The following is a 24728-nucleotide window of genomic DNA, read 5'->3' as shown; positions in this document are numbered from 1 at the left end:
TCCTTTTGTCACTAATATATAAATCTTGGATTAGGTAAGATTGTCTACTACAAATTTTTTTTTGTAAAGTTAAGAAACCTGACTGATTTGTTTCTAATGCTGAACTATACATAATCTGATAAAAACATAATTGATCAAATCACCGTTTCATTTCAGTGACCAGTGGAAAAGTGGAAGAATGGAATCCATTCTCCCTTTTAACACTTGTAACAGCAGCCAATTTTTTAAATTAATTCTTTCATGGATTGCAGGCATCACTGACAAGGTAAGCATTTGTTGCCCATCTCTAATTGCCTTTAAACTGATTGGCATGCTAACCCATTTCAGATGGCATTTTTAAGATCTAGAGCCATATGTGCATCAGACCACTTAAGGCAAGATTTTCTTCCTAAAAAGGAGATGCATTAAAAAGATGGATTTTTATGACATTGGATAATAGTTTCATGGCTGCCTTTACTGACTAGTATTATATCCCAAAATTTTAATTGAATTTGGATCCTATTTATGTGGTGAGATTCAAACCTGTGTTCCCAGGGACGAGCCTGGGCTAATGATTACTTGTGCAGTGACAATGCCACTTAATAAAAAGGAGGGGTTACCTCAGAAGGTCAAATGTAAAAGAACACAAATACCTCAGAAGAATTCTGCAGCTGGAGGAGAACATAAACATTGGCTCCTCCAGTGCCTCAATCTAAGTCAGCAAACACAGTGATGGGTAAACTGGATTTGGAGTAGTTAGGCCACAGCAGAATTTTAGACGACCATAAAACATTGAAGCAGGAGGCCATCCCGTCCATAATGTCTGCTCCACAATTCAATGAGATCACGGGAGATCTGATAATGCTCAATTCCACTTTCCTGCCTTTACCCTATTAATGCTGGTGCCCTTGCTGATTAAAAATCTCTTTCAGCCTTGAATATACTTAATGACAGCCTCAACAACCCTTAGCAGGAAAGAGGTCCATAGATTCACTAAGGGTGAAAACATTTCTCATCTCGGTCCTAAACATGCCACCCATATTATGCTATTATGCTCTCTAGTCCTCTATTCTCCCCCAAAAGGAAACAACCTTTCTACATCAATCTGTCAAGACCCCAAAGAATCATGTTCCAATAAGGGTATCTCTCATTATTCTACATTCCAAGGAGGATGGCCCAATCTACTCAAGCTCTTCTCATTAGGCATCCCTCCATAATTTCTATTAGCCAAGAAAACTTTCTTTGGACTGTATCCAATGCCAATCTATCTTTCCTGAGATAAGAGGTCCAAAACTAGTCACAGTATTCCATCTGTGGTCTAACTAGTGCCATGCACAGTTGTAACAAAACCCTACACATTTTATATTCCATTCCCTTTGAAATAAAGGCCACTCAATTTGCTGTTGGGGAAGTGCTAAAGTGATCTAGTGGGGAAGGGATCACAGAGTAGATGTGAAGCCAGGTCCAATCAGATACAACAGGAATGCTAGAAAACAGTCTAGTAGTTGGAGATGACATGGGCAAGATAAAGAATATGGAAGGTCAAGAAGATTAAATTGTATCTATTTTAATATAAGGAGCTTGACTGGTAAAACAGGTGAACTTACAAGCACTGATCAGCACTTGGAAATACAATGTTACAATCATCAACACATGGTTGAAGGAGTGGCAGCTCAACATTTCAAGGTACAGAAGTTTCAGGCATAATGATGGGTGTGGGAGTTGGGAGTAAGAGAGTGTTACTGATGAAGGTAATCATCACTGCAATAATGAAGGAGCACATCCTCACACGGTGTCCAAATGAGGCCACCAGGTAGAGCTTAGAAATAAAAAAGGCGCTTACCTTGCTAGGATTATACTACTACAGTCAGAGGGAGATTGAGGAGGGGATTATCGAAGCAAATATCACTGACAGGTGAAAGAAACACAGGTTATATTGCAGGGAATTTCAAATTTGCTAACGTTCACTGGAAACACCCTAATCTGAAAGGATTAGATAGAATGAGATTTTTGAAGTGCATGCGGGACAACTGTCTGTGTCAGTACTTAGTGTCTAATCTGAAGAAATTAGGCTGGTCAAGTAGTTGAAGTTTCAGTGGATGAGCATTTTGGGAATAGTGATCATAACTGAGTTTCAAAGTCATTATGAAAAGATGTAAGGATGGTGCAGAAGTATCTGAAGTGGGAGAAGGCCAACTTCAATACCATTAAAACAGAATCTGGCAAACAGACTAGAAGCAGCTACTTGCAGTAAAGTTAATGTTTGGGAAGTGGGAGCCTTTCAAAATGCAGTACAGTATGAACTCAGGGTCAGCATGTTCTCTTAAGGATGTCTAAGGATATCAAGAGTTGTTAAAGGAAGAGGACAAAGCATGTGTCAGTTGCATCAAGTTTAAAACAGAGTGCGGAGTGTGTGGGAAGATGCTAAAAAAGAAAATTAGTCGGCCAAAGATAGTCATAGAGATGTACAGCGTGGAAATAGACCCTTCAGGCTAATCCGTCCATGCCGACCAGATATCCCAACCCAATCTAGTCCCACCTGCCAGCACCCGGCCCATATCCCTCCAAACCCTTCCTATTCATAAATCCATCCAAATGCCTCTTAAATGTTGCAATTGTACCAGCTTCCACCCCTTCTGCTGGCAGCTCATTCCATACACATACCACCCTTGATGTGAAAAGGTTGCCCCTTAGGTCTCTTTTATATCTTTCCCCTCTCACCATAAACCAATGCCCTCTAGTTCTGGACTCCCTGACCCCAGGGAAAAGACTTTGCCTATTTACCCTATCCACGCCCCTCATTATTTTATAAACCTCTGAGGTCACCCTTCAGCCTCCGACGCTCCGATGAAAACAGCCCCGCCTGTTCAGCCTCTCCCTATAGCTCAAATCCTCCAACCCTGGCAACATCCTTGAATATCTTTTCTGAACCCTTTCAAGTTTCACAACATCTTTGCGATAGGAGGGAGACCAAAACGGCACGCAAAATTCCAAAGTGGCCAAACCAATGTCCTATACAGCCACAACATGACCATCCAACTCCTGTACTTGATACTCTGACCAATAAGAGAAAGCCTACCAAACGCCTTCTTCACTATCCTAACTACCTGTGACTCCACTTTCAAGGAGCTATGAACTGCATGCCAAGGTCTTTGTTCAGCAACACTCCCTAGGACCTTGCCATTAAATGTATAAGTCCCGCTAAGATTTGCTTTCCCAAAATGCAGCACCTCGCATTTATCTGATTTTAAACTCCATCTGCCACTTCTCAGCCCATTGGTCCATCAGGTCCAGATCCTGTTGTAATCTGAGGTAACCCTCTTTGCTGTCCACTACACCTCCAACTTTGGTGTCATCTACAAACTTACTAACTGTACCTCTTGTGCTCACATCCAAATCATTTATGTAAATGACAAAAAGTAGAGGACCCTGCACCAATCCTTGTGGCACTCCACTGGTCACAGGCCTCCAGTTTGAAAAACAACCCTCCACCACCACCCTCTGTCTTCTACCTTTGAGCCAGTTCTGTATCCTCATGGCTAGTTCTCCCTATATTCCAGGAGATCTAACCTTGCTAATCAGTCTCCCATGGGGAAACTTGTCGAACACCTTACTGAAGTCCATATAGATTCACATCTACCGCTCTGCCCTTATCAATCCTCTTTGTTACTTCCTCAAAAAACTCAATCAAGTTTGTGAGACATGATTTCCCACGCACAAAGCCATGCTGACTATCCTTAAATCAGTCCTTGCCTTTCCAAATATATGTACATCCTGTCCCTCAGGATTCCCTCCAACAACTTGCCCACCACTGATGTCAGGCCAACTGGTCTGTAGTTCCCTGGCTTGTCCTTACCACCCTTCTTAAACAGTGGCACCACATTAGCCAACCCCAAGTCTTCTGGCACCTCACCTGTGACTATCGATGATACAAATATCTCAGCAAGAGGCTTAACAATCACTTCTCTAGCTTCCCACAGAGTTCAGGTCCTGGGGATTTATCCACCTTTACCCATTTCAAGACATCCAGCACTTCCTCCTCTGTAATCTGGACATTTTGCAAGATGTCATCATCTATTTCCCTACAGTCTATATCTTTCATATCCTCTTCCACAGTAAATACGGTGCAAAATACTCACTTAGTATCTCCCCCATTTTCTGCGGCTCCACACAAAGGTCGCCTTGTTGATCTTTTGAGGGGCCTTATTCTCTTCCTAGTTACCCTTTTGCCCTTAATGTATTTGTAGAAACCCTTTGGATTCTCCTTAATTCTATTTGCCAAAGCCATCTCATGTCCCCTTTTTGCCCTCCTGATTTCCCTCTTAAGTATACTCCTACTGCCTTTATACTCTTCTAAGGATTCACTCAATCTATCATATCTATATCTTACATATGCTTCCTTCTTAGTCTTAACCAAACCCTCAATTTCTTTAGTCATCCAGCATTCCCTATTCTGGATACCTACCAGCCTTTCCTTTCACCCTAATAGGAATATACTTTCTCTGGATTCTCGTTATCTCATTTCTAAAGGCTTCCCATTTTCCAGCCGTCTCTTTACCTGCGAACATCTGCCCTCAGTCAGCTTTCTAAAGTTCTTGCCTAACACCATCAAAATTGGCCTTTCTCCACTTTAGAACTTCAACTTTTAGATCTGGTCTATCCTTTTCCATCAGCCTTAATATCTTTGAGCTTTCCTTGATCCCATCTGTCAAAGTCTTTTTTTTAAACAAGTATATTAAGAATAACAGGATTACCAAGATACCAGTAGAACCTATTAGAAACCAAAATGGCATTCTATAAATGGAGCCAGTGGATGTGGGTGAAGTCTTAAATGAATACTTCACAGAAGAGAAAGACATCGAAGGTGGGATTTCAGTTCGAATGATAGGGTTCCAAAAGAGGCTAAGATTAGTAAAGAGGTGGCATTGGATGTTTTAGGAGGCATAAAGGCATATAAAGTCCTAGGGTGTGATGAGATGTATTCCATTCAAGGAGGAGATTTCTGGGTCCCTGGCAAAGTGCTAGATTACTGGAGGATAGCTAATGTGATTCCTTTGTTCAAGATGGGCAACAGGAGTAAGTCAGGTAATTACGCTAGATAGTCTGATGTAATTGTTAGGGGAATTAATTAAAAAAAAATCTCTCAAGGACAAGGTTAATCAACACTTGGAAAGGCCGGAATTGATTAGGGATAGTCAGCACAAATTTGAGAGAGAGGAATCCTGTCTGACTAATTTAACTTTTTGAAAAGGTGACTAAATATATTGACGAGAGTAGTGCAGTTGGTATGGTTTACATGGAACTCCGAAAAGCCTTTGACAAGATCCCACATAAAAGGCTGACCCAAAAGGTAAGGGGCCTTAAGATCCAAGGCAAGTTGGCAAAGTGGATCCAAACTTCCCTTACAGATAGGAGGCAAACAGTAATGATGGAAGGGTGTTTATTTTGTAACTAGAAGCCTGTGACTAATGATATACCACAGGATTCAGACCCTTGCTATTTCTTATGTACATTAAGGAATCGGATGTGAATGTAGATTTTATGACTAGTAAGTGTGCAGATGCCATGAAAATTGGGGTTAATGTTCTTGACAGTGAACAGTCTCTGGTTACTGTCTGATATTGATCAGCTGCTAAATTGTGCAGCACCATGGCAGATGGAACTTAAACCTGATAAGTGTGAGGCGATGCATTTTCGGAAGTCTAATACAGGAAGTGTAGTGATTGTAACAAGGTCAGTCAGGTGGACCTCAGAAAGAGTTCTTTGATTGGGCCTGTTAATCTGGTCCAATCAGGGAGCCCTGGCTGACAGATAAAAACATGAGTGCCAGACTTGTGTTCATTCTGAGAGCTGGCTTTGAGGGTGCTGGATCAATGTCAAGGACTTGGTGACAGGACACCGGCTTCTGTGGAGTTATTTCAAGAAGAATACACAATATATGGGGATTCCCTAGTGAGTATTGAGAAACAAAGAGACCTATGAAGCAAGTCCATCGATCCCTGAAGGTGTCAGTACAGGTAGATCAGGTAGTGAAGCAAGCATATAGGATGCTTGTTTTTTTTTAGGTGGGGCATTGAATACAGGAATAAAGAAGTCTTGTTACAGCTACTTAAAATATCGGTTCGGTCACAGATGGAGTACTGTGGGCAAGTCTGGTCTTCACATTGTCGGAAGGATGTGACTGCTCTGGTAAGGCTATAGAGGAGATTCACCAGGATGTTGTCGAGGATGAAAAGTCTTAGTTATGGGAAGAGACTGGAGAGGATGGTTTTGTTTTCCTTGGAGCAGAGGAGGCCAAGGGGGAGCACCTGATTGAGGTATGCAAAGTTATGAGGGGCACAGATGGGGTAGACATTGACAATCTCCTCCCCATGGAAGGTGTATCTAAAACTCTGAGGCATAAGTTTAAGTTTAGAAGTAAGTAAGAAAGAAGAGATCTGAGAATTTTTTTTCATCTAGTGGGTCAGTCAATATGGAACATGCTGCTTGAGTGTGTGCGGTAGAGGCAAGAATTCTTGTAATTTTACAGCAGTATCCCGCCTCAGGCAACTATCTGTGTGGAGTTCGCACATTCTCTCAGTGTCTGCGTGTGTTTCCTCCCACAGTCCAAAAATGTGCAGGTTAGGTGAATTGGCCATGCTAAATTGCCCGTAGTGTTAGGTGAAGGATAAATGTATGGGAATGGGGGATAAATGTAGGGGAATGGGTCTGGGTGGGTTGCGCTTCGGCGGGCCAGTGTGGACTTGTTGGGCCGAAGGGCCTGTTTCCACACTAAGTAATCTAATCTAATCTGGATGAGCACTTAAAATGCCAGAGCCTAGGAGGCTATACACCAAATGCAGGTAAATGGGATTAGTGTTTGTTGATCAGCATAAACATGGTGGGCCAAATGGCTTGTTGCCCTGTGTGGCTCTAATCTTTTTGATATTAATTTCCTCACTCCTGACATCAGGCTGACTAGTCTATAATTCCCAGCATTCTTTTTGCCTCACTTCTGAAAAATAGAGATTGCATTAGCTACTCTCCATTCTGCAGGATCTGGTCCTGCAATCTATGGATTCTTAGAAGGTGACCACTAATGCATCCATTATTTCTAGGGCCACAAAATGTCAGCGGAAGCAGGCCTAGCCTGTAAGCCTTATTTCATAAGGCAATTATCACATTCCAGGTATTAGTCTACTAAGCCTTCCAATACATTAACATCCTTCCATAAGAGAGAGAGAGACATTTCATAAGTATTCCTGGTGCGGTCTTCCCAATACCCTGTATAACTAAAGCATAACCTGCTAACTCTCTCTGAACTTCTTCAACCATTTCATCCAAACAATACTGCAAAGATAAAGTACCACCCACTAGCCTTTTCAAATACAAGAATAGTTACTTCATTAATAAATTCTTCAAGGTTTGGGAAGGTTTGTAGCTCAGGTTGAGGTTTAGTGTGTAGGTTTACTTGCTGTGCTGTAGGTTTGATATCCGGGCGTTTCATTATCTGGCTAGGTAACATCATCAGTGGCGACCTCCAAGTGAAGCGAAGCTGTTGTCTCCTGCTTTCTATTTATATGTTTATACATATAAACCTACAGCTCAGCGAGCAAACCTACACACTAAAATTCCTCAACAGCCATGCTCCATTCAACCTTTGCTTCAGCACAGTAATTGAGTTCCTTGTGATTCATAGCACTGTACTCCAGACAAATAGGTTTACATGGCTAGGTAGTACAGTTAGAATTAACACGGTCAGACAAATTCACTTTTGCATGCAATATCAATTCACAATCCCTTTTTACCTTAGAATCAAATTTTACAGTATAGAAGGAAGCTATTCAATCATGCCTGTTCCATCTCCCGATAGACCTACCCAGCTAATCCCATTCTCCAGCTCTATCTCCTCAAAATTCACCACTTTCAAATGGTCTAGAATACAGAACATCGAAAAGTACAGCACAGAACAGGCCTTTTGGCCCATGTTGTGCTGAGGATTAACCCTAATCTAAAACAAAATAACCTTACTACGCACCCCTCAATTCACTGCTGTCCATGTGCATGTCCAGCAGTCGCTTAAATGTCCTTAATGACTTTGCTTCCACCACTACTGCTGGCAACACATTCCATGCATTCACATAAAAGAATCTTCCTCTGAAGTCCCGTCTATACTTTTCTCCTAATATCTTAAAACCTCGCATGCCAGTCAATCCTGCCCTGGGGAAAAAAGTCTCTGGCTATCAACTCTATCCATGCCTCTTATTATCTTGTATACTTCGATCAGGTCACCTCTCTTCCTCCTCCTCTCCAGAGTGAAAAGTACAAGCTTAGTCAACCTCTCTTGTAAGACAAGCCTTCCTGTCCAGGCAGCATCCCGGTAAACCTTTATGTATGCTTTTGAATTCATAAGTTTGGATAGCTGAACTGTTGTATGAAATGCCCAAGTAGCAACTGGAGTTTTGAGACATGTCATAAAGGAGCTATTTTGTGGCCCTCTAATATAATTTTCAACTACACATTCAACTCTCTTTTGAAATCTCCTATGGAACCCATCTCCACCAGTCTCCCAAGCAGCACGTTCCAAATCCTAACAACCCTCAGAGTCAAGTTTCTCTTGCTGACAGTCTTGAAATTGTGATCCTAGTTCCTGACATACCAATTAGCAGAAAAAGAACATCTTTTTTACCCTGTCAAAATTGTTCATAATTTTGAACATCTCAATTAGTCACCACTTAAATCTTCCCTGTCCAAGGAGAATAAGCCCAATTTCTTTCAACTTTCCATGTACTTAAAATCCCTCAAGCCTCATACCATTCCAGTAAATCTCCTTAGAGGTGTCTCCAGGGCTTTTAAATCTTTCCATAAATGGGATGCCCAGAACTGAACACAATACTCCAAATGCAGCCTGACCAATGATTTTTAGAAGTTGGCATCATTTCCTTGTTTTTATACACTATACCTCTATCATTAAACCCAAGGATCCTACAAGCCTTCTTAACAACTGTCTCAATTTGCCTAGCCACTTTAGGGAATTATGCACTCCAACCCTAAAGTCCCTCTGTTTCTGTACTCCCCTCAAAGTAAACCTTCGAGCCTTTTTCTCTGTTTCTTCTACAAAAAGCATTAACCCACATTTCTCTGCATTGCAATTTATTTTCCAGGTGTCTCCCATTTGGCCAACCTGTCAATATCCCTCTGAAATTGCTCAGCATCATCCTCGCAATTCCGTATTCTCTTGTAGCTTTGAATCATCTACAAATTTAGATTCTGCCCTCAACACCTATCACTTAATCATTTATATAATCAGAAAAAGCAAGGGTCCCAACAGCCTATGGAGATGCCTAGGGAATGCCATTTGCAACCTGTCTATAATTTGAGAAATGCCCATCTATACAAACACAAGTTTCCTATATTTCAGCAACTTCTAATCCATCAATCCCCAAACATTTTTAATTTGCTAACCAACAGGTCATGTGGCACCATATCAAATCTCTTCTGAAAATTCAAATACACAATATGCAAAGCACTACCCTACAGTATCCAGAGCACTAACCTCAAATTGCCTATTGTCACTTTGTGAAGAAACTATCAAATTTGGCAGACATGACCTACCCTTGATAAAGCCATGCTGACTGTCTAGTATTTTCATTTTTCTCTCAGTGTATACTTATCATGCTGGACAGATAGTGTTGAGAAAGCAGAGAGGCTGCAGAAGAATCTGAACAGGCTAGGAGAGGAAGCAAGAAAGTGGCAGATGGAATACAATGTGGGAAAGTGAGGTTATGCACTTTCGGAGGGAGACTGGACTATTTTCTAAATGGGAAAAGGCTTCAGAAATCTGAAGCACAAAGGGAAATTGGGATTTTCCCACGATTTAAATGCAGGTTTAAACTGGCAGTTAGGAAGGCAAATGCAATGTCAGGCATTTGTTTCAAGAAGTCTAGAACACAAGAGCAGGGACGTACTGCTGAGGCTGTATAAGGCTCTACTTCATATCGCACTTGGAATACTGAGAGCACTTTTGGGTCACAAACTAAGTAAGGGTGCGCTAGCCTTGGAAGAGGATCATAGGAGATTTACAAGAGTGATCCCAAGAATGAAGGGCTTGTCACATGAGAAGGGGTTGAGGACTCTAGCTCTGTTCTGGATGAATACTAGATGGATGATTTGGGGGGAGGGGGAGAAGAGAAGAGATTTGGCCTGGAGAGAGTGGTCACGGAGAAGATGCTTCCACTAAGTAAAAGAAAGACTAGTTCCAAAGAGCGCAGCCTCAGAGTGAAGGGACAACCATTCAGAACTGAGATAATGAGGGATTTCTACAGCCAGACAGCAGTGAAACACTGGAACACATTGCCATGGAAGTCTGTGGAGGCCAAGTTTTTGAGGGTTTTTAAGACAGATTCTTGATTAGAAGAATTGTTTGGAACTCCTACAGTGTGTAAACAGGCCCTTCGGCCCAACAAGTCCACACCGACCCTCCCAGACCCATTCCCCAAACCTATTGCTCTACATTTACCCCGGATTAATGCATCTCCCCTGAACACTATTGGCAATTTAGCATGGCCACTTCACCTAACCTGCACATATTTGGATTGTGGGAGGAAAGCAGAGCACCCAGAGGAAAGCCACATAGACACGGGCAGAGTGTGCAAACTCAACACAGACAGTTGCCCAAAGCTGGAATCAAACCCGGGTTCCTGGTGCTGTGAGCCACCGTGCCACCCCTAGGTGGATCAAGGGTTATAGGGAGAAGGCCGAAGAATGGGATAGAGAAATGTATCAGTCAGGATCGAATGGTGGAGCAAGCTCGATGGGCCAAATGACCTAATTTTGTTCCTATATCTTATGGTCGATACACACAAGAGATATCTGAGAAGTATAACATTTATTGCGCCTTCAATGAATTGCAACATTTTAGCTTTCACAATGAATAGCAGTCTGCTGAGCAATAGTGTTTGTAAGAATTAGAAACATTCACATGCTCGTGGATTCAATTTAACAATAGGTTCTGGAAAGTATTCAGCATTCTTCAAGCTGACATGAGAAATGTAATGCCTATTTTGAGAACATTGCCCATCTCTGGTTGTAAAGGTGATGGTACTAGTAGGCATCCAATTCGAACACGGTGATGGTGCACCCACAAATTGTGATGATTAAGAAACTCCAGGATTTTAACCCAAAATGATAGTAGAACAGCAGCATGGGTCCTTTGGTTGGAGAGACATGGTATAATTTAAAATAGATATTAGAGAACTTGTTTTCCCTTTTCTACAAATAATATTTCTGTTTGTATACAAGTTATGCTGACTTTCATCGTTGGCTCTTTGCCAAAGCTTTTCCTATTCTAATATAAATAGCAATCAGCTAATCCTTTCTGTGCTCTCAAATAAAAACATTGATTAGTCACTTGCAATCCAAAGTAGTCTTTTTTTTAACCAGTCTATCAAAACACTTAATCAATCCACTCGACATTTTCTTCTCCAATTAGTTTATATCTTCAGTATCTATTAGATTAGCACACTGTGGACAGTAAATAGTTTAAAACTTTGTAAACAGAGTCCTGTGACCTCTCTTCAGAAGAAAAGTCTGTTCTGAAGAAGGATCACAAGACTTGAAACTCTTTTCTCTGCATGGATGCCGCCAGACCTACTGAAATTTTTTCTAGTAATTTCTGTTGTTTGTTTCAGATCTCCAGATCCACAGTTCTTTGCTTTATTACAGCTTAAAACATGCTCTGTAATGAAGCTACTTTTAATGAGCTTCAACTTGAAGAAAAAAGTTTGGCATTTTCCAGTTTTACTAGCAAATTCCAAGCCTAACATGCAACTTGTTAAGAAAACATCATTTTAAACTCAACTCATCAGGAAAAGTAAATTTTTACCTGTTTCCATCGCATTTTCTGTTGCCTCCAATCCATCCATACTGTCTTCATCCTCAATAACAGTCTTCCCCCTGCTCCGAGGCCTGTGATTAAAAGATGTAGCAAGATTATTTACTTATTACCATAAGACGGAATGGATCAAACTTGGGAACAAGTAGGTACTTCTTTTCTAGAAGGCTATCGTTCAGAAGAAACTGACTTGGAGGAAATTCCTGTGTGAAGGAATACAATTCTCCAAGTACCTGATGACGAGTGTACAGAAAAGAAACCAGAGAAAGGAATGTCAACAATCTCAAGGTCGAGGACCAACTCCAACTCCAGAAAAAAACCTGTGGTTGGAGATGTAGCTTTAAGATCAGGTACACAAGGATCCGCAGAACAATGAGATGGAATATCCGAGGTGGGCAATCATACTTGTTAGCGAGTGATGGTCATTGATCAACTGAAATTATTGACACTTAGCTCACTAACTCTCATTTTAAACCACATTAATCAGTCATAGAATGTTGGAGCATCTGACTGGAAAGATACTGGACTCCTGAAAATGTGATTGAGTTGATATTTTTATTTCAATAGCATTCAGGAGAGCAGTTTTTTTCTCAAGTAAAGCTCAATATCCGGGCTTGAAATGAAAAGTGACAAGTAACATTCATGCCACACAAATGCCAAGCAATGACTATCTATAATAGAGTATCTAACCACCATCCCTTGACATTCAATGGAGTTACCATCACTGAATTTCCCAGATCAACATCCTGGGGGCATATCATTGATCAAAAACTCAACTGGGCTTACCACATAAACACAGTGGCTGCAAGAGTAGCTCAGAGGCTAGGAGTACTGCAGCGAGTAATCCCCAGCCTGACTCCCCAAAGCCTGTCCACCAACTACAAGGTACAAGCCAGGAGTGTGTTGTAATACTCCGCAATTGCCTGAATGAGTGCAGCTCCAACAATGCTAAAGAAGCTTATCAAGGACTATGCAGCCCACTTGATTGGCACCATACCAACAAAGATTCACTCTTTCCATTATAACACTTAGTAGCAGCATTGTGCATCATCTACGAAAAGTACTGTAGATATTCACTAGCTTCCAAACTCGCTACCCACTTCCATCTCGAAGGATATGGGCAACAAATGCATGAGAACACCACCACCTGAAAGTTCCCCTCTAATCTGTTCACCAACCTGAAGTGGAAATATATCGACATTCTTTCAGTGTCATTGGGTCAAAATCTGGAAATCCCTCCTTAACAGCATTGTGGGTCTATCTACTGCACGCAGACTGCAGCAGTTCAAGGTGGCAGCTCACCATCACTTTCTCAGGGGCAACTAGGGACAGGCAATAAATGCTGGTCCAGCCAGCAATGCCAATATCCAACAAGTGAATCAAAAAAATGACAGTGTTGATGAATAAGCAAAATTCACTATAGAAAAATATATTGGCTCAGTTAATAGTTTCAACTTTTACATATTCAATATAATCATTATATTTTATAAAATTGCATGTGCATGTACAGTGGAAATTAAAATGTATTTTACCAGCTTCACTACACTATAGAGGAAAAGTTAATTCTAATTCACTCAAGTCTGTCTCTATTCTTAATTTCATCCTAGAATAGCACAAAACATTCTTTGGTTGGAACCATGTGACCATATTCCCCCTTTGACTGGTCATAAAATTGTTCTCCCTTTTCCTGCATTGTGATGCGGCTAATGCTAGTGTCTCAACCACAAAGTGTCAACAGTTGAAGCTAGAATTTTGATATTTGGTAATATCAAGTGCAGAGACATTGTTCAGTTGAGTTCTACAAAGAAAAAATATCTAACCAAAGCATTCACCTCACAGAACTATAGCAATCTTGAAACTTAATATAATTGGGTCACAATTCTATTGGATTGCTATCAAATATACACAGATCAAACCTGCATATTACCTCATCATGGTCTTCACTCCAAAGGCCTTACTCAAATGTCAAATAATTCCTACTTTGTGCTGAATGATATACTAACACAAATCTACACTACTGAGCTGCCGTGCAGTAATACCCAAGCAGAGTTCTATATTAATGGCTACTAGCATCTCAATACTTCTATCCTTTGCTATTCTACTCACCTTCTATTCAATGGAAGCAATTTGCTTGAAGTAAACTATCTCACGAGCTACTGTACTTGGCTAGAACTGATTATCGTATAACTAACCAGGGAACCTTTTCTGTGCCAAGTGAACTGGTGTTACGGTAGGCTGCTTTGTTGTGATGATGAACATCACTATTGCTTTGGTAATTTAAACATATTTAATGAAGACTTGGCACATTCAGTTACATGAGCAATTAAGATGCTCTTTCAATAGCTAGACTTCCAGATGAAAAATATAATTTTTTTTCACATTGAGCCGTATTTTCCAAATCAAACAAACAGAAACATGTTTTAAACAAATATCAAGACAATGGCTTCAGCATATATTGGGTTCTGCAGGCCATCTGTCGCAACCTACATATGTAAGGGATTCAAACACCTGCAACAGAAAAAAAAAGACAATGCTGGCTCAAATTCTCAGCTCAAAAATGGGTGCACTGACAACCAGTCAACCTTAAAGGCTATGTCATATGTACCAACTGCCTTTTATTTGTCCCTGCTGCTGTCAACCGAACAAATGATACCCCTTTTGATTCTGTGGGAATTTTCTAATTGTTCTTTCAAGTTCTGGTGGACTTTACAATACACAGATAAAACATCTGTGTATCAACCTCATGATCATCATGGCTTTTGACCACAAGATTCATCTATTCGCTATTCTTGAGATCACAGCAAACTTGCAGCCTTTTCCTTACAAGTACATTTTTAAATCAAATCCTTCTTCGTTTTCTTGGAACTCAAACCTTCCTTGTTATGTCATCCAAATTCACACAAATTAAAATCTGAGGTTTTCAAACGTCACAAGTCCAACCAGGTTGAAGTTGACCCCGTGGCCATCTTTGAATCTCTGCTTTATTAAAAGTTTGAGACATCTACAGGCAGCCCCAAAAACTAAACTCTAATTGAGGATGCAGTATAGTTTCACAGATTTTCAAAAATTGCCTTCATCAAATGCAAATTTCCCTTCTTTGGTAAAACTACGATAACTTTTGAATGAAGATTTGGCTGCTCATATAAAGTTACTTCGGTTCTCTTAAGAATCATCACACTGAAAAACTTCAGTTTTCTTAGATTATACTTGCTCTGCTGAGTATTTTCAGTATTTTTGGTTTTCAATTTATACATACCCCCTAATCCTTGGCCTTCAACTTAGGAGTGATTTTCTAGATTTACCAGTGGCTGACAATCTGTACCACTATAATATCAAGTTTCATAGTAGAATCTACACTTTTAACTTTTCTGGGAGGATACAATATCTGGTGACAACCAACAAACAAAATACTGCACTGAAAGGAGGGGGGCAATATGATAATTGCAATGCAAGGTGTGAGATTTGTGTTATCAGCTTTTTTGGATTTTTGAAATGGCATGTGGGTTTTTTGAGTATCTGAAGGCATTTAACTTGTACGTATTTCTGTAGCCGTGATGATTTCTTTTAAAAATGTACCATTAGAGAGATTTCGTGGAGAGTAATGGGGATTTGTTTACATTAAGAGACTTAACCAGTGAAGTAAACCAACAATGGAATGCTTCAGGCTTCCACTTAAAATATTCCAGAATTTTGTGAACCTTAGGGGCAAGTCATAATACGGGGAAAAACTTTTAAGTTGCAGTTTGCACAAGTCTTGGATGAATCTAGTGTGGAGAAAGTGAGGACTGCAGATGCAGGAAATCAGAGTCGAGAGTGTGGTGCTAGAAAAGCACAGCAGGTCAGGCAGCACCCGAGGAGCAGGAGAATCGACGTTTCGGGCAAAAGCTTACGCCCAAAACGTCAATTCTCCTGCTCCTCAGGTGCTGCCTGACCTGCTGTGCTTTTCCAGCACTACACTCTTGAACCTGGTGTACAAAACCATTGTCCCTGAGAAAGGAAGATAGTTTAGAACTGTTACATCAGTGGAAGGAATTTAGTTCAAAAGATCCAGACAGGTACTGCTTGGTTAAAACACTGATGGAAATACGTGAAGCTGAGAAAACCTAAGCTCTGTTGCACGAAATGTCTGGAAAAAGGTAATCAAATACACATAGTATTTGAAATAAGGGTTAAGGCTGGTGATTTTATAACCATTAAAGACACGTGATTAGAAAGAAATCAAAACGGAGAACCGAATATTCAGGCGTATGCAACTTTTCATACAGACAGGAAGAAAGGGGTGCTAGGATAGCTTTATTTGTACAAGATGGAATAAGTATGACAGCAAATAATTATACTGGATGAGAAGATGTAGAATTCGTGTGTGTAGGAAGAACTAACAAGGGGAAAAAGACAAGTGGGAATAGCCTACAGCCTCACTGTTCTGTAGGGCAGACAATAAATCAATGGATAATGAATGCATGTAACATAAAAGGCAGTTCAACAAAATATCAGTGACTTTAATTTCTGTAGATTGGGAATTTCAAATGGGCAGATGCAGCCAAAAGGAACAACACTTGCATATCCGGGTATTTTCCTAGAACAATATATTGCAGATGCAACCAGGGATCAGGCTATTTTGAATTTTGCAATGTATAATGAAACAAGTTCAATAGATGATGTCAGAGTAATGGGGAGGTGATGGTCTAGAGGTATTATTTAGATTAGATTCCCTCCAGTATGGAAACAGGCCCTACGGCCCAACTAGTCCACTGTGTGCAGTTCTGGTTGCTCCGCTATAGGAAGGATATTATTAAATTGGAGTGAGTTCAGAAAAGACTTACTAATATGTTGCCAGCATTGAAGGGTTTGAGTTACAAAAATAGACTGGGACACTTTTCAATGAAGCAGGGGTGGTCTTTATATAGAGGCTTATTAAAATCATGAGGCGTATAGATAAGGTCAATAGCAAGGGTCTTTTCCCTAGGTTGGAGGAGTTCAAAGCTAGGGAGCATTTTTTTTAAAAAAAGGTAAGGATAAAGATTTAAAAAGGACTTGAGGAGAAACTTTTTTAAAAAAGAAAAAGTGTGGTTTGTGTGTAGAATGAATGGCCAGAGGAAACAGTGGATGCAGGTACGGTTACAACATTTAAAGGCATCTGCATGGGTACGTGAATAGTAAAGATTCAAAGGGATATGGGCCAAACGCAAGCAAGTAGGACTAATTTTGTTTGGGAACATGGTTAGCATGGACTAGTTTGTCTGAAGGGTCTGTTTCCATGCTGTATGATTCAATGATTCAAAAAACCCATCTGGTTCACTCATCTCCTTTAGGGAAGGAAAGTGCCGCCCTTATCTGATCTGTCCTACATGTGGCCCACAGCAATGTGGTTGACTCGTAACTGCCTCTGAGCAATTACGGATGGGCAATAAATGCAGGCATAGTCAGTTAATAAAAAATGAAAAAAAGATTATTTGCCGGCTTGACAGGGTAGATCCTGAGAGAGCGTCTCTTTGTGGGACCATCCAAGATCAAAGATTATAATCACAAAATAAGGGGTCACACTCAGAGTTGATGAGGATAGTGAATCTGTGGATTTATTGCTGTCGAGGCTGGGTTAAGTATATACAATGTTCAGGTAGACAGATTTTTAAGAAAGTGAATATTCCTTGGAACTTGCTGGAATCTGTTTGCATTGTCCAGTGACTCTGGAAGTCAAGCAAATACAATCCTATGTGCTTGTAATACAACACATTGTTCAAGGAATTTCATGAAGACTTGGTACTCATCATTAAAATTAGATTAGATTAGATTCCATACAGTGTGGAAACAAGGCTCCTCTGCCCAATCAGTCCACACCGACCCTCCGAACAGCAACCCACCCAAACCCATTTCCCTTTGAGTGGTGCATCTAACACTATGGGCAATTTAGCATAGCCAATTCACCTGACCTACACATTTTTGGACTGTGGGAGGAAACCAGAACACCCAGTGGAAACCCACACAGACACTGGCAAAAGGTGCAAACTCCATACAGACAGTCACCCAAGGCTGGAATCGCACCTGGAACCCTGGTGCTGTGAGGCAACAGTGCTAACCACTGAGCCACTGTGCCACCCAATGGTTATCAAAGTAGCAAATTACAATTCTTATCTGGTTTCTAATTTATCCCTTAACTGTGGTCTGTCCGTCCGAGAGTGTGTGTTTAAATGATAGATATTAATTAGATTACTTTATTGTTTAGCTCTAATCTCCTGAAGTTAACAGTTTTAATACAATGTTAATTTCAGTTGTAAACTTGGTGTGTAATATCTTTTATTCTTAAAATTTGGTTAGGAACAATTGGGTCATCAAATGTTTTAATTTTACTGTGTTATGAATTCAGCACTGGTGAGCCTAATTTTGGGCTGGATAACTATACCTGTGTCATAACAACTTTAATTATACAATACAGTACTTTTCTATTGATGACATTGTGCAAACAAATACAAAATACACAAGTAATTGCAGCAGCATTACAATGACCAAACAGAACTAAAAGGACAAAACGTAAATTCTGATGCTAATCAAGTAGCTATCACGAATTTATTAATATTACTAGCTAACTATTTCAAAGGAATCCACATCACATGAAGGTTAGAGCAATTAAGAGTTATTTAACCACCAATAAACCAAATTGCACGAACTTTACAATTGGTTACTTTTTTCTCCCGGATAAGCACAACCTTTAAGTACTTTGAAAAGCAAAACATTCAAGTTGAATAAACAAAACAGTAGGATAGCATTTAGGACAGCACAGCTACAGAAGGTGTCAAACAGTATCTAAGCATTACATCACATTCATTGATCATGATCCAAGAAATTCATCCAATAGAAGTGCAGGTTATCACCTTAGCATTTCCATTTCAAATTTGTTATTATTCTTATCGCGATCAACAAAGTTCCTGCTGATTTATTCACTGACTGGACCAGCATTTATTGGCCATCCCTCATTGCCCTGGAGAACAGTTGTGAGCTGCCTTCTTGAACCACTGCAGCCCGTTTTGTGTAGGTAAAACCACAATGCTGTTAGAGAATTCCAAGATTTTGACTCAGCAACACTGATGAAAGAGTGATAGATTTTCTAAGGCAGATGGAAGACATGCAAATGTACAGAAAAATGTAACAATGCACTGAATGGCTACTCAAATCACAATGAAGCTAATCTTATAACTGAAGCAATCTTGATTCCAATCTTTATGATTAAGATTAATGCTACAGAAAGGATAAAGTGACCACTTATCCACATCTGAGACATGCAAAACATTGTTTGAACTAATCAGAACTATTTATCTGGAGACTATAGGCTAGATTATCACTTAAAGAGAACATATCAGTACCTCAAAAAAGTTTTAAACATCTGTGCAGCTGAAGCAAATTTCACTGGATCCAATTTGACAGGGACTAATCATTTTCTTCACTCTGTCTGTTCCACTGTTCTTTACTATTACATTTACACCTGATGGTGAAGAGATGTACTCATCCTATTGTTTTAGCCATAATGGCAAAATTTTACTAGACTGGAAACAAAGACTTTATGGTGGGACAGTTGATGAGTAGTGGAGGACTTGCAAAGCAATTTTCTAAAGTGCTCAGCAAAAGTATATTCCAGTGAAAAAGAAAGACTGTAAGAAAAGGGGTAATCTGCCACGTGTCTCTAAGGAAATAAGGGAGGTTATCAAACTGAAACAGAAGGTATAAAAAGTGGCCAAGATCAGGGGGAAACTAGAAGTTTGGGAAAGCTTTAAAAGTCAACAGAAAGCCACAAAAACAGCTAAGAAAAATAAGATAGAACATGAGAAAAAAATGGCACAGAATATAAAGACAGAGCAAAAATTTTATAAATATCTGAATTGAAAATGAGTGGATCAAGTAAACACTGGTCCTTTAGAGGATGAGAAGGGGCATTTAATCATGGGATATGATGAATTGGCCAAGGCATTGAACAGGTATTGTGTTGGTCTTCACACTAATAACATTCCAGTAATTGACAAAGAGACAACAGTAAATGAGAACCTGGAAATAATCATTACCACAGAAAAGGTAATGGTAGGCAAGATAATGGAGCTAAGGATAGACAAGTCTCCTGGCCCCGAAGAAATGCATCCTAGAAAACTTAAAAGACATGGCGGGAGAAATAGCAAATGCATTTGTAGTAATTTTCCAAAATCTGCTGGACTCTGGGGCAGTTCCAGCAGATTGGAAAACAGCAAATGTAATGCCACTGTTTAAAAAGGGCAATCGACAAAAGATGGGGAATTATAGACCAGTTAGCTTAACTTCCGTAATGGGGAATATGCTAGAGTTTTATTATCGAGGAAGAAATACTACTGCATCCAGACAGAAATTGTCCTTTTAGGCAGAAATAGCACGGGTTAATGGAGGGCAGGTCATACTTAACTAATCTTTTGGAATTCTAAGACGACATTATGAACACAGTGGACAACGGGGACCCAGTAGACATGACGTATCTAGATTTCCAAAAGGCTTTTGATAAGGAGCCACACAAGAGGCTGTTGTAAAAGATAGATACATGGCATTAAGAGTAAAGCATTAGCATGGATAGAGGATTGGTTGACCAACAGGAAGCAAAGAGTGGGGATAAATAAGTACTAGTCTGGTTGGCAATCAGTAAATGTGGTGTGCCTCAGGTATCAGTGTTGGGACTGCAATTATTCATAATTTACATAGATGATTTGGAGTTGGGGGCCATATGTAGTATGTCAAAGTTTGCAGATGACACGAAGATGAGTGGCAAAGTGTGCAGAGGACAGTGAAACTTCGCAGAGGAACATAGATACTTTAAGTGAGCGGGCAAAGGTCTAGCAGATGGAATATAATGTTAATAAATGTGAAGTCATCCATTTTGGTATGAATAACAGTAAAAAGAACTATTACTTAAATGCTAAAAAGTTGCAGCAAGCTGCTATGCAAAAGGGATCTGGGTGTCCTTGTGCATGAATCACAGAAGGGTGGGCTGCAGGTACCATGGGTAATTAGGAAAGCAAATGGAATTCTGTCCTTCATTGCTAAAGGGATTGTGTTTAAAAGAAGGGAGGTTATGTTGCAGCTGTATAGGATGCCGATGAGGCCACACCTGGAGTACTGTCTGCAGTTTTAGTCTCCTGACTTGAGAAAGGATGTACTGGCAACCTAAAGACGGTTCACTAGGTTGATTCTAGAATTGACAGGTTTGGCTTAAGAATAGACAGAGTAGACTGAGATTATATTCATTGGAATTTAGAAGGATGAGGGGGAATCTTATAAAAACATTTAAAATTATGCAGGGACTAGATAAGCTAGATGCAGAGAAGATGTTTCTGTTGGCAGGTGAAATTAGGACAAGAGGACATTACCTCAAAATTAGGGGGAGCAGATTTAGGACTGAATTGAGAATGAAATTCTTCACCAATATGGTTGTGAATCTATGGAATTCCCTGCCCAGTGAAGTAGTTAATGTTAATTCAGTAAATATTTTTCATAGATTCACAGATGTACAGCATGGAAACAGACCCTTTGGTCCAACTCATCCATACCAACCAGATATCCCAACCCAACCTAGTCCCACCTGCCAGCACCCGGCCCATATCCCTCCAAGCGCCTCCTATTCATAAACTCATCCAGGTGCCTTCTAAATGTTGCAATTGTGGCAGCCTCCACCACATCCTCTGGCAGCTCATTCCATACACGTACCACCCTCTGCGTGAAAAAGTTGCCCCTTGGGTCTCTTTTATATCTTTCCCCTCAGACCCTAAACCTATGCCTTCTAGATCTGGAATCCCCAACCCCAGGGTTTAGGCTTTGCTTATTTTCCCATATCCATGCCCCTCATAATTTTGTAAACCTCTAGAAGGTCACCCCTCAGCCTCTAACGCTCCAGGGAAAACAGCCCTAGCCTGTTCAGCCTCTCCCTATGGCTCAAATCCTCCAACCCTGGCAACATCCTTGTAAATCTTTTCTGAACTCTTTCAAGTTTCACAACATCTTTCTGACAGACGAGAGACCAGAATTGCACACAATATTTCAACAGTGGCCAAACCAACGTCCCGTACAGCTGCAACATGACCTCCCAACCCCTGTACTCAATACTCTGACATTTTTTTTTGAACGATAAAGGAATTAATGGTTACGGAGAGAGGGCAGGTAAGTGGAATGAGGCCATGAAAAGATCAGCCATGATCTTATTGAATGGATGAGCAGGCTTGAAGGGCCAGATGGCCTACTCCTGCTCCTAATTCTTGTGTTCTTATATATAAAGAACTCGGTAGTTATTTAAAACAAAAGAGAAATACAGTAATGCAAAAGAACATGCTTAGATGGGGTGCAAAAAGTTGAAACATATTGCTGAAAGTGTTAGTGACAGAGTAAGGAAAAAATAAATTAATCAGGCAGAGCAAAATGACTTCATCATTGTTCTCAATGTAGATTACCAAAGCTATAGAGACAGTAATAACCTCAGATATTATTTACAATGTCTATAAACTCACTAATGCCATTAGGAGTTTTAAGAAGCATGGGACATAGAAGTCTTCCCTATAATCAATTTTTATAAGCACAGCAAGAGCTTCCAACAAGGTAGCATTAACCACAACCAACTACACTGGCAAGCTATAGCATCCTTCAATGACTAGTGAGTACTTTTTTCTCTAAAAATAGCAAGTGTGATTGTAAAACATTAAACTGTAGGAGACAGAGCAATTTATGCAAAAAATCAATATACTGCATATATGCGCACACACACACATATAGGGTGCAATTCATGAAAATTCAAACAAGGACAATAAATAAAAAACAAATTAAAATAGGGGAAAATGTTTAAAGGGAAATGTGTGATGTAAGTTTTTTTTAAATGCAGAAGGTGCCAGGAAAGGTGGTGGAAGCATTTACAATAGCAACATTTAAGCATCATTTCGACAAAGTATGAACAAGCAGGGAATAGAGGGACATGGACCATATGCAGGCAGATGGGATTAGTTTAAAACAACGTCATGGTCAGCACAAACATGTTCGTGTGCCATGCTCTTCTATGTTCTGAAATGGTTCAATGATTCCTTAGAATTCCTTTTACTGAAAAATTAGTATTTTTTCTACTTTTGGGTTTTCTGAAAGTGAAAAAAAATTATTGCTGTTTGGTTCACAACATAAATTGCCCTCTTTGGCTGTGATGACTTATTACTAAGAAAATAGAGTTTCAAATTAAAGGACAATGTGAAAGCTTGTCTTGCAGCTTAAAATCAGAACTTGACCAATTTTACTTCATGTATATGTACAAAATGTACTCCATAGACAAAATTAGTATTCAATCTCAGAACTAGCTTATAAATAGTCAGAAAATTTGAGAAAAGTTTCAGTAAAAAAGGGCCACCACACTTAATTTCATTAGTGAGTCAAATTGGTTTATCACCTACATGGCCAAGAAATATTGATATGCCATATTTTGGAGTGAGGATTGCAGAGTTAGTTGGTTTGCTTGCAAATTGCAGTAATACATAGCAAAGAAATGTAACTTTAATGTCAAGAACAACACATTTGAGTACTGAATAGGGAACAGAATATATCAGAAATGAGTAACAACCAAAAATTATTCAATAATGTGCCAGGAAGAGTGTGCTTTGCATTTTATTTATTACAATTAATGCAAGTGGGGTGACAATCTCTCACGCCAGCCCAAGTGGCGAAGGTCCTCTTTAAATGCATTTTGCCAGGTCTTCTTTCACTGACAAAGAGACTGATTAAGAGAGGGGGAAAGAGTATGAGTGTGATCTAGAAGGGAATGTATGATAGATAGTAAAAGTTGTTCCTTTTCTCACTCCAAAACATGATGAGAAAAAGATTAGTTAAAAATTAATATCGGTCCCCTACAGTTAGAAACAAGGTATAATGGGAAGCAAGGTAGAAAAATTAAATATATAGTTCACTTCTGTCTTCACAAAGGAAGGCAAGTGACATCCCAAATGTATGGGAGAGACATAGCTATTAGTAAAGAGAAAGTGAATGAAATCAATATTAGTAAGAAAATAAGCAAGATTAAAGGCAGATAAATCCCCAGAGCACATAAGAAAATGACCCTAGAAAGAGCAGATGCACGAGTGGGTCATCTTCAAAAATTCTAGATTCTAGAACCGTCTCTATGGTTTGGAGAGTAGCTAAATCTCACTATTTCAAAAAGAAGGCAGAGAGAAAATAACAGATTATCGACCAGTTAACCTTGACATCAGTAGTGGAAAAAACATTAGAAAGTCCATCATAACAGACTTCTTACAAGAGTACATGGAAGATGAGCAGAGTCAGCATGGACTTATGAAGGAGAATTGTGCTTGGCAAATCTTCTGGAATTTTCAGAAGATGCAACTAGAAGAATAGATTAGGATCAGCCATTAGGATGGTTTACAGGGATTTGCAGAAGGCTTTTTAAAAGGTTCCACACAGCATGAAAATTGAAGTGCAATGGATTGGAGGTTGTGCACTGCAATGGATTGAGACCCGGGTCAGAGACAGGACACAATAGTAGAAATGGGCAGCATTCTTTCCTGAGTGACATGCCATTATGGACAAGGCCAGACCACTCAAAACCTTCTTAAGCAGGTAGTCCAGACCATAACTTTGATATCTGTTTTGGTAACTATACAGTGAAAATTACCCCAAGTTAGTGAGTAACCAGGTTTTAAAACAGAAATATTTATTCCCAAAATTACAGAATGAAACACAAAGAACAGAATATAGAATACCCACAGGACACAGTCCATCCAAACTAGACTTAATTATGTTGTTCCGAAAAATACGTGCAGCAGTCCCAATAAATAAACCCCCTTAAACACAGTAAAAATGAAACAAAGGCTTACAGGTTGAAGTTAGAAGA

At 39.8% G+C, this 24728-nt stretch overlaps 1 protein-coding gene across 5 annotated transcripts in view; it reads right to left on the bottom strand.

Annotated features, from left to right (window-relative positions):
- kmt2ca (lysine (K)-specific methyltransferase 2Ca) overlaps window positions 1-24728 on the bottom strand; it is a 590636-nt gene that overhangs the window by 435564 nt on the left and 130344 nt on the right. For all 5 annotated transcript variants that reach the window (XM_060825139.1, XM_060825142.1, XM_060825140.1 and 2 more), the window contains exon 3: window positions 11843-11925. In XM_060825139.1, the coding sequence (XP_060681122.1) occupies window positions 11843-11925 (83 nt within the window). The remainder of the gene's footprint in view (window positions 1-11842; window positions 11926-24728) is intronic.

The sequence above is a fragment of the Hemiscyllium ocellatum genome, chromosome 5, assembly GCF_020745735.1.
Source record: "Hemiscyllium ocellatum isolate sHemOce1 chromosome 5, sHemOce1.pat.X.cur, whole genome shotgun sequence".
Taxonomy (NCBI): Eukaryota; Metazoa; Chordata; class Chondrichthyes; order Orectolobiformes; family Hemiscylliidae; genus Hemiscyllium; species Hemiscyllium ocellatum.
The sequence above is the reverse complement of the archived record's forward strand: the minus strand, read 5'-3'. Positions and strand labels throughout refer to the sequence as shown.